This window comes from Odocoileus virginianus, chromosome 9 (genome assembly GCF_023699985.2).
Source record: "Odocoileus virginianus isolate 20LAN1187 ecotype Illinois chromosome 9, Ovbor_1.2, whole genome shotgun sequence".
NCBI classification, from domain to species: domain Eukaryota; kingdom Metazoa; phylum Chordata; class Mammalia; order Artiodactyla; family Cervidae; genus Odocoileus; species Odocoileus virginianus.
This window is the reverse complement of record NC_069682.1, coordinates 60,372,687-60,389,884: the sequence shown is the minus strand read 5'-3', so window position 1 is coordinate 60,389,884 and position 17,198 is coordinate 60,372,687. Positions and strand designations below refer to the sequence as shown.

Sequence of the window (17,198 nt, the reverse complement as noted above, 5' to 3'; positions counted from 1 at the left end):
ATCCTGTATATATGCTAGTTTGTATCTCCTAATCCCAAACACCTGATCTCTTCCTTCCCTACTTGCCTCCCCCCTTGACACCTGCAGCTCTGTTCTCTATATCTTCCTCCAGTGTACAACAGGTGGTCAAGATGACATCTATGTCCTGCCAGTTCAGATCGAAAGCCACTGTGAGTCCTCTAAATTCTCAAATAAAATTGGTGGGTTCCTGACCAAAAAAATCTGAATTTAGTTTCAACTTGTGACAGGTCAGACATAGGAAAGGAGAAATGAACTGAAATAGTGTCCATTTCTTCATCGGCCATCTCAAGGAGAAGCAAAAGATTTTCAGGGAGTTGAGGGTGTTCCTGAGAGGAATCTTAGTTTCGATCAGGGATCAAACCCCTGCAGGCATGGCCAAAAAAAAAAAAAAAAAAAAATTCAACATATGAGTACAAATATCTTTTTGAATTATAATTTTACTTGGGTATATGCCCAATACTGGGATACTGGATCATATGGCAACTCTAGCTTTGGTTTTGTGAGGAAGTTCCATACTGTTTTCCATAATGGCTGCACAATTTACACTCCCACCAACAGTATAGCACATATGTTAAGTATCTTATTTTTATCACATATTTTAATGAGTTTACAGGTTGCAAATGTATTTCTCACGTGAGTGATACTCAAAGTTTGAAAGCCACTAGGCTAAAGTACGGTGAATGCAGACAGATGAGAAGGAGGAGATGGAATTATAGTTTTTTCAATAAATTTTATTTTGAATAATCTTAGATTTAGAGAAATGTTGCAAAGATAGTATAAAGTTGCATGTCTATCACCCAATTTCCTCTAATTTTAAACATCTTACATAAAACTATGATGTCAAAACTAAGAGACTGACATCTGTACATCAGTATTAACTAAACTTCAGATTTCGTTCAGATTTCATCAGTTTCCCCACTAATGTCCTTTTTCTACTCCAGGATTCAATCCTGGGTACCACGTTGTATTTAGTAGATTTTGTTCTTAACGCACTGCATTTTACCTGCAAAAAGTATATATAATGAATTATCAGTTCAGTCGCTCAGTCGTCTCCGACTCTTTGCGACCCCATGAACCGCAGCACGCCAGGCCTCCCAGTCCATCACCAACTCCCGGAGTCCACACAAACCCATGTCCATTGTGTCGGCGATGCCATTCAACCATCTCATCCTCTATCGTCCCCTTCTCCTCCTGCCCTCAGTCTTTCCCAGGATCATACATTTGTTTAAAAGCGTGACCTGGTTTTTTTTTTTTTTTACACACTCAGCTAGCACCAGGCTAGTTTGCAACACAAATCTTCCCCAAACTTGTTGGGAGTTGTGGGGATTTAGTCCCTGATTTTGTTAGTCAATTGCCTCTTTTTCTGCCTTGGAAGACTAGTTCAATTACGGTAACATTAATCAAGAGATAGGATATATACGAGTGAGTGGAGTCTGCGAGGCTTAGGACCAAAGTTGCATAATTTTTTCTATAACAAAACAATACTAAAGTGCAATCGCGGAGGGGTTAACGAGGACTGGTAAGCCTCCCCGGACTGAAATTTAAAATTTCACCATTTTGTGGTCCCTCTAATCTCAAAACAATTCTGCAAGGTAGGCAGTATTTTCCTCCTTTCGCAGAAGCTCGAAAAGAAGTAACTACTTGAACCCAAGCACCAAATACTTGAGCAGAACCTATCAAGCCGCGTCGCTCCCCTAAAGGCGGAGCTAGTGCGCAAACGTCGCAAACTTCTCACAAGAAACAGAGGCAACTTCCGAGAGCTTTCCGAGATGCTCAGCGCGCCTGCGCCGCCCCGCCCCGTGACGTCAGTCACTCCGCCCCGCCCTTTCTGGAACGGTGAGCTGCTGAGCGGGCCGGCGGCCATCTTGTGAAGCGGAGAAGAAGGAGTTGGCTGCTCTGGGCTCCGGGAAGCCGTTCGGGCTGGGGCTGCCGGCCGCGGGGCGGAGGCACTCGCGCGGGGGGTAACTCGGGTCTGGGTTCGGGTGCCGCGCAGCTCTCGCCGGTAAGATTCCTGCAGCTCCGGAACGGGCGGGGCTGTGCGGGGCTCTAGCCGCCCCTTGGTGGTCCGGGGCGGGGCCTTCGGAGGCCTCGGAGCCCGCCGCAGCGAGCGCCCTACACAAAAGGGTCGGGGCTTGGCTGCGGGGGTCTTGGGGCGCCACTTGCGCCTCTCGGTCCTGAGAGAATGCAAGGAGGACACAAGAGAGGATGAGCCTGCCTACCGAAGAGGGCAGGAGGCCATAGCGAGGATGCCCCCGTTGTTCGAGAGGGGAGGAAGCCAGAGCTGGGTGCCCCAGCGGCTCGCAAACGAACGGGAACTGCAGTGAAAACTCGCTACATTCCGAATTAACGAGATTCTCTATGCCCCCACGTGGGGCAGAGATTATAACTGTGTCCCAAAGTGAGGAGGTAATCGTAGTGAGGACACTCCCTCCACTGGAAGTGGAATGGAGGCCCCTGAAAAAAGGGACTGGACATACCTGTGGGGAGGGAGCCTGAGTCGGTTCTCTCCCTTGAGTGTAGGAAGGAAGTCAGAATTGGCCGGCCGCCATGGAGGCCTGAAGGTAGAGGGGGTTGCTGTGAAAAGCTTCTGAGTGTCAGCGTTGGGGCTTGCTCTCTGGGGTGTAGTTAATTTGAGAAGGCCGCACGGGTGAGTCCGCCTCGCGAGCCTTGTGAGAATTGTTAAAATGTTAGGCCCTTGGTTCCCGCGTAGGGGAGGGTCTGCTAAGAGCCTCACTTACGTGTCCCTTGGGAGAGCCTCCAGCATTTATGGTGGAGGACGTTCAGTGGGATGCGGAGACTGGGTGATTTTGATGGAGAGTGAACTGAGTGTTTTGATTGAAGGCTGGAGATGGTAGTTTGCGGCCACGTGAAATGAGTGGGAGCGGCTTTGATAATCCACAGGTTAGTGACAGGAAGATCACTAGTGCAGGGGGCTTAGTTGCTAGATTGTAAGTGCATGGACTATATGTTTGCCGTATAGTGGAAAATTTGAGCTCCGGTGAGGGTTACTCTGGATTATTCAGCTCTGAACGTACCGACAGCTGTGTACTGGAAATAGCAGACAACATAAGCGAGGTTTCTGGATCCTAAAACCCTTCTTGCCCCGGATTCCCAGAGATGACATAATGTAAATTGGGATAGTTGGCAGGAACCAAAATATACAGGATTAAGGTGATGCCAGTCGATATAACCTACTGAAAAAATGATTGCAACTGAAGGTTTTGTTTAAGGAGAGACTTCGGACGAGTATTTGTTTTAGAGTTTCTTGTATGGTTTTAAATGGTGTCATTTTTGTAAAATGCAGTACTACTGACATGAATTTATCTGGATTTTAGTATCTAATTTACATTGTTAATGCATTTCAGAGCATTTGCAATTGAAAAAAAAAATCTTAGCCGTCTGGACATATAGGCCGTTCTAGTTGCGTTTTGTTTTTTAATTATAGACAAACACCAGACTGGGTCGTTCTTGGTAGTTTTGATAGCGTGGAGGATTTCTGGATTTAGTGGAAGGAAATTGTATTGAGGCATTTTCTAAGAATATTAAAAAGCTGGGAGGAACTGTTACAGGAGGTTAAAAAATGTTTATGGTAATTAATCTCTGAAGAAAATGATATGTTTGGCTTGTTTTGTAAAAGTTGAGGATGTGCTCGGTATTATTACTGGAAAATTTTAATGAAGCAGGGAATGCATTTTTATACCACATTTATATGCTGTATTATTGGTTATTTTGTTTATGGATTGTGATGCATAATTTCAGTTTTTTTATGTTCATATCTGTTAGGTGAAAAATGTGAAGCTTTAGAAACCATCGTGGTAATTCCTTGGAATATACTGTTATATGCTAATTCCAGAAAACTTGAGGCTTTTTTCACTTCGACATACCAAATGACTTGATTTTTGCATGATGAGTTTGGGGGTTGTTGGTACAATTTTTAGACATGAAACTTGATTTTGTGGGCCAGTGTGTTCCAGATGTTGAAATTCAGTGAGTATTCATGCTGTTTTTATTCCATTTTGTAGATAGTCACTCCATCCTTCTATTGAATATTTTCTTCTCTAGATGAAATAGGAAGAACTTCTGTCAGTAACGGTTGCGCAAAAGAGGTTTTTAGATATCCCTGCCTAAAACGCAGTGACTATCTTCCATTTCTCTGATCTTCTGGCTGGCCAGTAAGTGCTTGATAAATGTTTGTGGGAAAAGTGAATGTTGTTGTGTTTTAGGTCAACTAAGAAAAATCACTTAATCTATAGTTTTACCAGATTTTACTACCACCACACATACACATTTTGGTTTGCATGGAGTTTAGTTCATTAAATTTAAAGCCTTAAAACCAGTAGTGAGGATGAATGTGGTTGGCTAGGTTAGAAGAAATATTTTCTTTGAAGTCTAAAGCCAGTAAGACAATGAACTTTGTTGGCATTTGGGGGGATATAAAAAATAATATAGTCTTTTTGGCAAGAGCATAAATATCATATTTAGAAATGTCTTTTTTATTCACTGCCTTTGATTACTGGCTGGAGATAAATGAGAAAGTGGAGAAATGAGCTATCAAAGGTTTATATCTCCCTCAATGTCAGAAGATTTGTTTTAAGAACAGAACCTGAAATGTGATCCATTTGGGGATGGAGACAAAATTAAGTCGATGAAGCTATATTCTTTTTCATAATGTATACCATGATGTGGTTATGTTGCATGTAGCATGGTGCCCGTTATGATTGGTTCTCTGTTACTCATCTTTGTGGTGAACATTCAAAGGGTGCTGATGTTTGTTTTCTTTTGAATCTGAAGATCTTAGATTGTACCTGTACCCTGGTTCTTGTGATCAAAACTGATTAAACAAAGTTAAAATTCACTTGTGGATGTGTATTACCAAATGAATAGTGAAAATGATCGAGTTCCGATTTGTGCCTTGGCTTCCTGGTAAAGAAGATTGTTGTCAGACATTTTATCCTGAAATTCCAAGTTTTTGGAATGGCCAGTAAATAAGAGAATCTGTCTTCTCATAATAATATGCTAAAATTTTGTAGCAAATATTTGTGCATGTATCTGGTATTTGTAAAGTGGAAACAAAGCCACTATGTGAGTTAATTCTCAAGATAAAGTGCAAAAGTATACTAAAGCAAGCTGCTTGTTTTAGATCTGAAATATATCAGTGGATTTAATGGCAAATCAAGCCCATTTTCTCTTTCCCTTAGCTCTATGAGAAGGTAAAACATGCATTTTAGATGTTTTGTTGCTTAGACTTGTTTCAGTCTAAAATTCGTTAAAGCTCAAGGTGATTGGAATGAAATTTTCATTTTGGTGTCCTACTTTTAGTTGCTTGCTGACATTTAGAATGCAGGAATGAGTAGATTCCTAATGCTTCTATTTAACAGTAATGCTTCTATTAAATCATTGCATCCCTTTCCAGGTGAGATGTTGAAAACAAAAGTACTTTAGTTCTCAATTTCTATTTGAAGGAGGGGATGTAATATGAAGAGTTGTGAAGTTCTGGCTTCTAGCCTGAGCTTCCTGTGTACTTTTCTCTGGTATGGGATAAGGTGGAGCTTCTCTTTCGCTGAATTAGAGAAGATTAACAATTTATGTCTTGATTGATTTTGTAGCATGTAAATTCAGCGTGTTACACTTCAACTAGAGATTTGTCAAATTCAGCTGGTTCTTTTAACTTTTCTCCTTGTTCAGTAATTTCTGGCAACCCTGTAGACATTTTTGGGAGTAGATAGCATGTTCCCTTTGGGCTTAACTGGCTAATACCAAGCTTGTTCCTCTGTGGGTGGACATATCTTACTTACCTTCTCGGGTCTGAAAGGGAGGAGGCTGAGGAACTTGTTTCCCTTGCCTTCAGGGCACATGTCCTGACCCCCATACCAGACCTTTTGAATTGGAATCTCCAGTAGGAATCATCACAAGTGTTTAACTAGAAAATTACTTTAGTCAGACTTGTACATTTTGGGGAAAAAACCTGCAATAATTCATGCTCTTCTTTGTTTGAACATAAACTTTATGTAAAGCAAGCTTTTTTCTGTTTTACATTGCCTTTTGTGACCTGTTAAAGTACTAGATGTGGCTTTTTAAGTAAAGAGTTTCAGAATTCTAGACAAATTAGTATTGATTGTACAACTATTAAAAGATTTAACACAATGCTCTGGACTTTTGAAAGTGTTGTTTATGACATATAGCATAACTTTTTGTGGCAAAACAATCTCAGTGTTCTTTAGCAATTTGAGTGGATGTTGATGTTTATTTTAGCTTGTTCTTCAGAAAAGTTTGGAGTAACACTGAAACTTTTGAATATGTCTTTCTAGTGATGCATATTAAGTTCAATGGTGGTATCTTGATCTTGACAGATAGCTAAAAATAGGTATCATCATTCTAAGTAGGCTTCTGTGGGTAATCTGAATACCTAATAGTGACAGTTTTCTTCTACTCTTGAATATAGTTGTCTAATCATTTGGTCATATAAATTGCTTGTGAGTTGTTCATAACTTCACCAGTTTGGGAGAAATTCCAGTGAAAGATGAGTGATCTGTTTTTACTTTGGAAGTACTCTTAATATGCTGGACTTTTTATTTTTAACAAGTTTGGTGTGTTAGAAGAAAAAAACTTTCCTTTAATATTTTGAACTCTGGTGGTTTTTAACTAGGAATTACTCCTACAGCCAGAACTTTTACTTCATTTATGTTTTTTTTGTTGTTCGATTGCTATTTTGGTGCAAAGGAAAATAGATTGAAAGAGTAACTGCCGTAATTTCCATGAATACCCTTGAGTTGATGACTTAATTTGTCCAGTAACTGTTACTGTGTGAATTTGTGCTTTTTCGTAAAAATTTGGTGGGAATCTGAGGAGATAGATTGCAGTTGGACTTGTGTTATGGCATTTTCTGGACTGGTTTAATCATCAAGTGATTAAAGCAATTACCAGATGTGAGGTTGAGCTTTATGACTGTTTTAGTTTTCACTTGATTCATTCTTCTTGGGCTAATTTATGACACATTCTTGATGTGTGTAAATATATAATATTTTGAGAGAAAGCATTTGAAAGCAATACCAAATAATAAATAATAAATGTGGGATTTTGGTACCTATATTTTTTTCTAATACTTCATAATGATGTACTCCAGTGGTTTCATACTCGCCTTCGTAATATACAGTTCAGTGTGGCCTGTGCGAATTTTTGTGTTTCTTGCATTGATTTTTGCCTCCATTTATTCTCTATTGCAGTCTAAAAGTTGGTTTTAATTGGTTGCCCACAGGATTGACTTGACCTCTACTTCTTGTTAAGAAAATACATCTCTTGTTTTATCAGGTAAGAGCATTTGAATAGAGGGTTTGTTTTTATACAAAATAAAATGAGATAGCTTATTAAACAACATGAAAATATGTATAATAGCTAAATGTGGTTTTTTTGTTGTTGTTTTTAACAAGCTTATTTGAGGGATGGGATTGGGGTGGACGGGTGTCTTGAACAGTTGTTGATTCCTTTGGGAGTCAGTTTTCTGTGGATGCATTTCTTCTGCTGAATTCCTGATTACTAGGCAGTAAGTAGCTGTTTTCTTTCCTTGGTATCATTTTAGACCACCTACAAATAGAGATGCTTGTTATTGGTATGGTTTTTTAATATTCCTTTGTGGAATAGGTAGAGAAAATGGTAGAAGTATATATGTCATATGTCTTAGAGTACAAATTGACTTTAGATGGAACCTTATTGATTGGAATTTGATCCTCTTGTTAAATAACTAGGATAGGCTCGAGCAAGATAGATTGAAATGACTCATCTGTCAGACAGGTACTTTGTAGCAGAATAGCAGATTTTATTTCATGTTTTTTCAGAACCTAAAACCTTCTCCCCTTTGGATGGCTGTATGAATAAATCTTATGCACTACTTTGGTTTACTCAGCCCTTTTGTAGATGGTAACCTGGGCAGACCTTCAATATCATGTTTTCATGTGTACCCTTGTATAGACTTTGGCAAAATCCCATCCCTCAGCAGCAGATGGTTTGAAGACTTAACTGTGTATGTCACTTTAGCCCTGTGTTTAATTCTTGGGACATATTAAAATCCTCATCTTATTGTCCTAATGCAAACTAACATTTCTTTGTCTCTCTCTCAAGTTTTGGGGATCTAGATTACTCAAGATGTTTCCCCCAGTTAGTGATTAAGTGATTTTGAAGTTGAATGGATTATTGTCTTAGCTTTGCTGTATAGCCAATCTTTTAGAATTAATAAGGAATGAGAATTTGATTTAATGAATCAGAACCTTCTTGATGAACTTCTTGTAGACTGCTAAATAGTAAATAAGGGCAAAAGAGTCTATCAGTGTGATGTATTTAGTATTAATTTTTCTTACTGATCCTTTCGACCAAAAATGAAAAGCTTCCCCCTGCCTCTTTTCAGATTTCTAGTGTTTTTCTGTTTGCCAGTCCATCTTTCCGGGTTAAATGTGAAGGTGGCTTTTATTTTTGTGTAGGTGTGTGACAGAAAAGTGTCTGAAAGCCAAACAATGTATTTCTCTTGTGTACAGCAGTCATAATATTGAGATATAATTGCAGATTTTGTTGCCTCAAATTAGTATTCATGTAACATTTGACATTGGAGAGCTGCTTTCATGGAGTTAGTATCCTTAGAGCTTGCAGAAGGAAACTTTGCTCTTCTTTGTTCTTATTTAAGAAGTGATGAAGCCAAAGCCCACATAATTTGTAATTTCCCTAAGATCACAGAGGCAGTTTAATAGGTTTATATTTCAAAGTCGATTTTTAAAATGGCTCGGAAAACATCCTGTGTTGTTGACCACATAAATTTCAAATTAATATATTTTTTTCAGCCCCAAGAATTTGTTTTAGATCACTTTACTAATGGCTGCTTTTGTGTTTATTCTTAGAAACTATACAAACTGAAATACTGAAATTTTATTTAAGTTTGGGAGAAACTTTTCTTTTTGATTATATCAAAATGGACATTATCTATGGAGATCAGTGAGCACCCAGAAATAGCATAGGAGTTATGTTGGGTCCCAATCGCTGAATAAAGTTCATTCACTAGTTCAGAAATAAAAAATAGCTCTTTATCATTATCAGCCCTCTCTGTGGGATAAACAAGACTTAAATGGAAGTTTTGAGAATGAGTCCTTGGACCTGAGTTGTAATTGGAACAGCCATGTTGAATGGCGCTGTAACCAGGTTGTACTTTTTGGAATGATGACTTCAGGTATCTAACATTTCGGCTATTTTATTCAGTATTTCTTTTGGGTACTTAGTATGTGTTAACCTTATATGTAATGCATAATCCCATATACAATTTTTTTTTAATAAAAAATATTTCTTTAATGTTTCATTCTAGGGTGAAATATGGAATCACTTATTTGAGACTTGAATCTACTTTAGTGTTATTATTTGAAATTCATTGTTATGAGATCAAGCCACATAAAATAATTTTACAATAGTTCTACAAAGTTATTAAGTTTATAAGGAAGATTCTGAGCCCGTTTTTAAATATTACCTTTGACATATTCTTTGTATCTTTTCCTCTGTAGATAAACTTTGTTTCCTGATTTGATGTACACATTTCTTTTAAATCTTATTCAATGATGATATAATTGGTGATTTTATTGTCCTATGGTGGTTTTTCCCCTGAAACTTCTGCGTCTTGAACTTCTAATTGTTTCCCTGAAACTTTTGAGTTCTGAACTTTTAATTGTTTTCAGAATTAATGTCTTCTGGACGTTGAATTTGGGATTTACATCGTAAATGGCATATAGTACCCAGTTTTTAGAATATCCACATTTTAAAAAATGACATTGTGATAGTTTGAGGGAATACTTGAGGGCCTAATACGGTAGATGGTCATTCTTATAGCTGAAAACTTGGTGTGATAAACAGGAGTCTGACCTGGCCGTTGCCTTTTCTCATCTGCAGGTGTGTGTGGTTTCAGCGCAGCATGGCTGTGGTCATCCGTTTGCAAGGTCTCCCAATTGTGGCGGGGACCATGGACATTCGCCACTTCTTCTCTGGATTGACCATTCCTGATGGGGGCGTGCATATTGTAGGGGGTGAACTGGGTGAGGCTTTCATCGTTTTTGCCACTGATGAAGATGCAAGGCTTGGTATGATGCGCACAGGTGGTACAATTAAAGGGTCAAAAGTAACACTGTTGTTGAGTAGTAAAACGGAAATGCAGAATATGATTGAACTGAGTCGTAGGCGTTTTGAAACTGCCAACCTAGATATACCACCGGCAAATGCTAGTAGATCAGGACCGCCACCTAGCTCAGGAATGAGTGGCAGGGTGAACTTGCCTACAACAGTACCCAACTTTAATAATCCTTCACCCAGTGTAGTTACTGCCACCACTTCTGTTCATGAAAGCAGCAAAAACATACAGACATTTTCCACAGCCAGCATAGGAACGGCTCCTCCAAATATGGGGGCTTCCTTTGGGAGCCCAACGTTTAGCTCAACTGTTCCGAGCACAGCTTCTCCAATGAACACAGTCCCACCTCCACCAATTCCTCCAATCCCAGCGATGCCATCTTTGCCGCCAATGCCGTCTATTCCCCCAATACCAGTTCCTCCTCCGGTACCTACAATGCCTCCTGTGCCTCCTGTGCCCCCAATCCCCCCAGTCCCTTCTGTGCCACCCATGACCCCACTGCCACCCATGTCAGGCATGCCACCTTTGAACCCGCCACCTGTGGCACCTCTACCTGCTGGAATGAATGGCTCTGGAGCACCTGTGAATCTGAACAATAACCTGAACCCTGTGTTTCTGGGTCCATTGAATCCTGTTAATCCTGTCCAGATGAACTCGCAAAGCAGTGTGAAACCACTTCCCATCAACCCTGATGATCTGTATGTCAGTGTGCATGGAATGCCCTTTTCTGCAATGGAAAATGATGTCCGAGATTTTTTCCATGGGCTCCGTGTTGATGCGGTGCATTTGTTGAAAGATCATGTAGGTCGAAATAATGGGAATGGATTGGTTAAGTTTCTCTCCCCTCAAGATACATTTGAAGCTTTGAAACGAAACAGAATGCTGATGATTCAACGCTATGTGGAAGTTAGTCCTGCCACAGAGAGACAGTGGGTAGCTGCTGGAGGCCATATCACTTTTAAGCAAAGTATAGGACCTTCTGGACAAACCCATCCCCCTCCTCAGCCACTTCCCAGGTCAAAATCGCCCAGTGGGCAGAAAAGGTCAAGGTCAAGATCACCACATGAGGCTGGTTTTTGTGTTTACTTGAAAGGGCTGCCATTTGAAGCAGAAAACAAACATGTCATTGATTTTTTTAAAAAGTTGGATATTGTGGAAGATAGTATTTATATTGCTTATGGACCCAATGGGAAAGCAACGGGTGAAGGCTTCGTAGAGTTCAGAAATGAGGCTGACTATAAGGCTGCTCTGTGTCGTCATAAACAATACATGGGTAATCGCTTTATTCAAGTTCATCCAATTACCAAGAAAGGTATGCTAGAAAAGATAGATATGATTCGAAAAAGACTGCAAAACTTCAGCTATGACCAGAGGGAAATGATGTTAAATCCGGAGGGGGATGTCACCTCTGCCAAAGTCTGTGCCCATATAACAAATATTCCCTTCAGCATTACCAAGATGGATGTTCTTCAGTTCCTAGAAGGAATCCCAGTGGATGAAAATGCTGTACATGTTCTTGTTGATAACAATGGGCAAGGTCTAGGACAGGCATTGGTTCAGTTTAAAAATGAAGATGATGCACGTAAGTCTGAACGCTTACACCGTAAAAAACTTAATGGGAGAGAAGCTTTTGTTCATGTAGTTACTTTAGAAGATATGAGAGAGATTGAGAAAAATCCTCCTGCCCAAGGAAAAAAGGGGTTAAAGATGTCTGTGCCAGGTAATCCTGCAGTTCCAGGAATTCCCAATGTGGGAATACCCAATGCGGGATTGCCCAGTTCAGGAATGCCCAGTGCGGGACTGCCTAATGCGGGAATGCCCAATGCAGGAATGCCTGCTGCGGGAATGCCCAATGCAGGAATTCCCAGTGCGGGAATGCCTGCTGCGGGAATGCCTGGTGTGGGAATGCCCGGTGCGGGAATGCCTAGTGCAGGAGGTGAAGAGCATGCCTTCTTGGCTGTAGGATCTAAGGAGGCCAACAGTGGGCCTCCATTTAACTTTCCTGGTAATTTTGGTGGGTCAAATGCCTTTGGACCACCACTCCCTCCTCCAGGATTAGGAGGGGCCTTTGGTGATGCTAGGCCTGGAATGCCTTCAGTTGGAAATAGTGGTTTGCCTGGTCTAGGACTGGATGTTCCAGGTTTTGGAGGTGGACCAAATAATTTAAGTGGACCAGGATTTGGAGGGGGCCCTCAGAATTTTGGAAATGGCCCTGGTAGCTTAGGTGGCCCCCCTGGCTTTGGAAGCGGGCCCCCTGGCCTTGGAAATGCCCCTGGGCATTTGAGTGGGCCTCCAGCCTTTGGCCCTGGCCCTGGCCCTGGCCCAATCCACATTGGTGGTCCTCCTGGCTTTGGATCTAGTTCTGGAAAACCAGGACCAACAATAATTAAAGTACAGAACATGCCCTTCACTGTGTCTATTGATGAGATTTTAGATTTCTTTTACGGTTATCAAGTGATCCCAGGCTCAGTGTGTTTAAAGTACAATGAAAAAGGTATGCCCACCGGTGAAGCTATGGTGGCTTTCGAATCTCGGGATGAAGCCACAGCTGCTGTCATTGACTTAAATGACAGACCTATTGGCTCTAGGAAAGTAAAACTTGTATTAGGGTAGCTGTTCACATCAATTTTTCATAGGGTAGATATAGTCTTCATAGTGCTGTGATTAATGCATTCAGATTGTTTTCCTAGTGTTTCCAGGTTAGAACCTGTGGATTGTTTCAATTGCATATAGATTGGTTTCCATAACATAGAGTGTTGGTTGACTGTTTACAGACACTCACTACCGAGATAAACATTGCTGTATGTTATAGTAAAGCTGTCTCGAGAGAACACAAAAATGATTTTGGCTTACCATTAGAGAAACCATTTGTAAAACTCAAATGACCACATAAAGCTTATCAAGGAGTCTAGATTGGTTTTTGTTTTATACCTTATGGATGAAGAAGATAGAAATGTCAATAGAGCTCATTAAGGGTGCTCTTGCCAGCTGCTGAAAAATAGAAGCTGGCTACTCTTGGAATTTGGTTCAAAGCTGGACAGATTTGCTTTGTTACAGGGTCAAAGCATTGTCTAAAGTTCTCGTTTTCTTTTAAAATTGAATAAAATCTCTGTATACAGATTCACTGTATGTACCTTTATTGCTTCTTGAGGGTTCTTGCTGTATAGACAGTCCTGCTTCTGAAGTTGCTGCTTTGTTTGCCTAATTGACTCATTTGTAAATGAGCAGAATTGCTTTGTTGTTGTTTTTCTATTATAAAACTCCACACTTGATTTGTGCTATAACCTTGAACTTTTAATTTCTGTTGTCACACTTAAAACTGTGTGGAATAAGACATTTGCCACAAAAGTAAAACACAGAGTCCTCTACCTACCAGAGCCTTTTTGGTTTGACCGCCGAGTTGTAGTTTAGTCAGTTTAAAAACCGTACCTGTTGTTTGGACGGCATAAAAAAACCAGAAACCACTTTCGGTAATCATTGTTTAAGATGCGTAAGTTGAAATCCTGCCCAAGATGGACTCTATTAATGTTCTGGCAATTTCCTTCTGTCGCAAATTTATGTGAAATGACTTGTAAAACTAAACAAAATAGGGTCCATTCATAAGAAAGCATCATTATATATAGGTTTTTAAAACTGAAGTTGAAATTGTTAGTTTTGTTAACTCTTAATAGTGTGATAGGAAAAGATCCATAAACTAGCCCATAGATTGATACATAACGTAATCCTGTTACTTGGAGGCTTTTTGGTCTAGTTGTTTGATCAGGAGCCTGTTTACAAAAATTCTAAGGAGTACAAGTGCCGCTGCTAGATGGGAGAGAATTGAGACTCCTTGCCCTTTCATACTTTGGCATTCAGGACACCAAGGCAGGAGGACCACATGGGTTCTGGTTGGTGAGTGTCCTTGTCATGAAAACATTTGCCTTACAACGTCCTACTCACAGCCGCAAAAGGCTCTACTTAAGGTTACTTTTCTTAAAATGCTCTAAAGACGTGTCACATATAAACGGAATGGGAGATTGGTGAGATATCATGAAAAACAAATTTGTCTTTTACATGGGCCTCTGTCTTGGTTTGAAACATCCCCAACATTTCCTACAAATCAATGTACTTATAAAAGGGTCAGCCTTTTAAAAGAAGTATTTTCTATTTAAGAAAACTAGTGCCTTTTTGGTGTTGCAATTCAGTAGAACGCTTAAATACAGCGTCTCTTGTAATTTAGAGTTAAGAGTGGCAACAGTTTCATTTGTGTGGTAAGATTTGGAAAGCCTTTTCATCACTACAATCTTAGAGGATTGACAGTACCGGATTTTTTGTTTAGGGAAAGGATTATTTAGACTTTCAAAGACGAAATGGCTGTGTTGTGGGTCTTTTGGTAATTCACGAATACAAATTTGCTTTGACAGATCACTAGATAATTGCCTCCTCAACTAAAAAAGCAATATGTTTGTATATGCTGTTCAATTTAAGTTTTCTGTTAAGTAATCATTTCTCATTCCAAAGACAGAGTGCAAAATTCAGCGCTGCTTGGGAATCTTATTTCAACTGCAGATTATTTTCCCAATTGGAAAACTATTTTCATTTTAGAAAAATGGGTTTGAAGATGAAAGTCTTTTTATTTTTCACAATTTATTTTGGTTATGTGTTCGTAAATTCTTATTAAATATTTCATATACTTTATTGCAACTACTTTGTTATTCCTACATTTTAGATAAATGCTAAAAAGGAAAACTTGATTTCATTGTTCACCAAATTAAATAAATTGAGAAAATAGTGGTTTGTGTAGAAATTGGAGAGAATTGTGTTTCATATTTGGTCGAATCACAACAGTGCTTCTCTTGTTGTGAAATGTAATTAAATACTTTGCCCTCTGGAACTTGATTTTTGTGTATCTGAGACTTATTAACATAGTGCTAACTGCTAAGCATACTGTTCATCTAGTTCTGATTGGAGTTTGAGTTTTTAAAACATTATTGAAAATATGTTCTGTGAAACTACTCATACCTCTCCTCCTGCAAATTTTCTCCTAAGAATAAGGTTTGGGATGAAAATTTACATTATTTTCTCATTTGCTTTGTATGGTATGAAGGATTTGTAAAGCTTTGCTCAAAGTTTTGTGCATTTGTTAACACTATCATGATATTTTCAATCTTCTGTGTAAATTTTATTGCCTGTTTTTGGTGACTCTGACATTAATAGAAGAGAAACTTCTCCATTAGGTTTAGTGGGTCCCCCCTCCATTTTATTGCTTTGTTTTTTTTAGTTTAAAGGGTCAGTGAAATCTATAAAATGTATTTTATAAATAAGCAAACTTGTAAACTTTTCCTGAACTTCAGTGAAACATTTAGTTCATAAGCAACATTTGGAGGTGTGTTCTGTGCACTGTAGTTTGGATGTAGAATTATTAGTGGCTTTTTTTTTTTTTTTTTAACACAACACTATTAAGTGATAAGTTTCTAGCTTTGTGCTTCAAGTTGTCAAAGCATTGATAGTGGAAATTCCATTAGGAAACTTTATTTGGAATTTCAGAGAGTAATATTCAGTGTAATTAGGTCAGTCTTAACCCACTGGATGAAAATATAGGGCTGTGTATGGAAGTAAACAGACATACATTTTGGATGGAAATACCTTGGATGAAAATAAGGATGCACAAAAGCCTTAATCAAGCTGAGTCCCTTTTATTGGATTCTGTCACTGTGTACAGGTGTGGGTCAAGTGTTTAAAAATAAATCCACTAATCAGTTGAAGAACACTTTTAAAATGAGTAAAGAAGATGTAAAATTGCTGCTAGTTAAATTTTCTGGAAAGAATTTCTGGCAGTGATTACTTGAAAAAATTATTTCCCACTCTTGCAAACATTTAAATTGTTTTACTGGCAGTTCTGTTGTAGTCCAAACTTTAGAAAGCAGACGCAATAGAATGACGTATTGCCAATATGGCCACAACATTGCCAGCAAAATACTGCCTTGGCTTCATTCAGCAGATTTTTGTTTTTATAGATGAAGTCTTGAATATTGTTCAATAAACTTGTCACGAAATAAAACAGGCTGATGCTTTTAATGCTTTTAACTGCACAGACGTACTCTGTTGAGCTATACCGTTAGATATTTTTGGGTCTTTTAAAAATTCTTGAAAATATTTTGTGCCTTTGGAAACGTGGCTTTGGTGATCTTGGAGGTAACGATTGTTGCTTATCCTTTTCTGCTAATGCTGAAGTATGGAAAGAAGAGGATACCTGGAACTGCAGGGAGGAATCTTGATTCTAGGTCAAATCTGTGGTATCCACTTTTTCAGACTTACTATGTGTGTTTTGCTAGCAAGCCACTTTGTTAATGTGGACTGAGAAAGAACTGGAAACCAGATGCTCCTTTTCATGAAAGGAGTCTTAAAGGGGGCTGTGAATTTAATTTTTTTTTAATGGTTAGGAAATGGGAAAGGAAATAGTCAGAATATATTGTCACTTGCACATACCTTTAAAACTTTGTTTTCCTTCTTTGTTTTTGCATGAGTATGTTAGGTATTTTAGGTGGGGAAGTGGGGCGAGAAATCAAAAATACTGCTGCTTTCTGATACTGATGCTCTGATTTTGTCCTTTCCACGTTTGTTTAACTTCTACTGAAAAAAAAAAAATTAGCAAATAAAAAGTTTCCATAAACTCCATAGAGTCTCTTTAAAAAAAAAAAACAAAAAACTGAATTGGAGTTGCAGAGAAAATAGCAGGCTGTTCCTTTTAACCAAAACTCTTGAAAAATGTTTATAACTTTTTTCTTTATCATGAAAATTTTAGCCTGAATTTGAGTTTGAATCCCCAGCTTGTTTGAGAAAGTTTTAGACTAGACGTAATAAATTCCAGGTAGTTGCTGAGCTGTTTTTAAAATTGTGACCGTTTGACTAAGCATTTGAAAAATTACAGAATGAAATCAGCTGTTTGAAATATCCAGAATGGCGTTTATCATCTTAAAAAGTGGACTGTGTGCTAATATATGTCTCCTTTACTTGATCAGGAGAGATCACTCAATTTCTATATTTC

The 17,198-nt window shown here is 38.9% G+C and overlaps 1 protein-coding gene across 10 annotated transcripts in view; it reads left to right on the top strand.

Annotated features, from left to right (window-relative positions):
• Positions 1 to 1,847: 1,847 nt before the first annotated feature.
• Positions 1,848 to 17,198, top strand: part of CPNE1 (copine 1) — a 38,295-nt gene continuing 22,944 nt past the window's right edge. The window contains exons 1-4 of one of the 10 annotated variants that reach the window (XM_020894036.2): positions 1,848 to 2,023; positions 4,084 to 4,193; positions 7,277 to 7,329; positions 9,937 to 16,211. In XM_020894036.2, the coding sequence (XP_020749695.2) occupies positions 9,959 to 12,784 (2,826 nt within the window). In that variant the 5' untranslated portion in view covers positions 1,848 to 2,023; positions 4,084 to 4,193; positions 7,277 to 7,329; positions 9,937 to 9,958 and the 3' untranslated portion in view covers positions 12,785 to 16,211. Of the gene's footprint in view, positions 2,024 to 4,083; positions 4,194 to 7,244; positions 7,330 to 7,395; positions 9,230 to 9,936; positions 16,212 to 17,198 lie in introns of those variants that run through there. The other 9 variants (XM_020894030.2, XM_020894035.2, XM_020894044.2 and 6 more) reach the window with 9 other exon arrangements.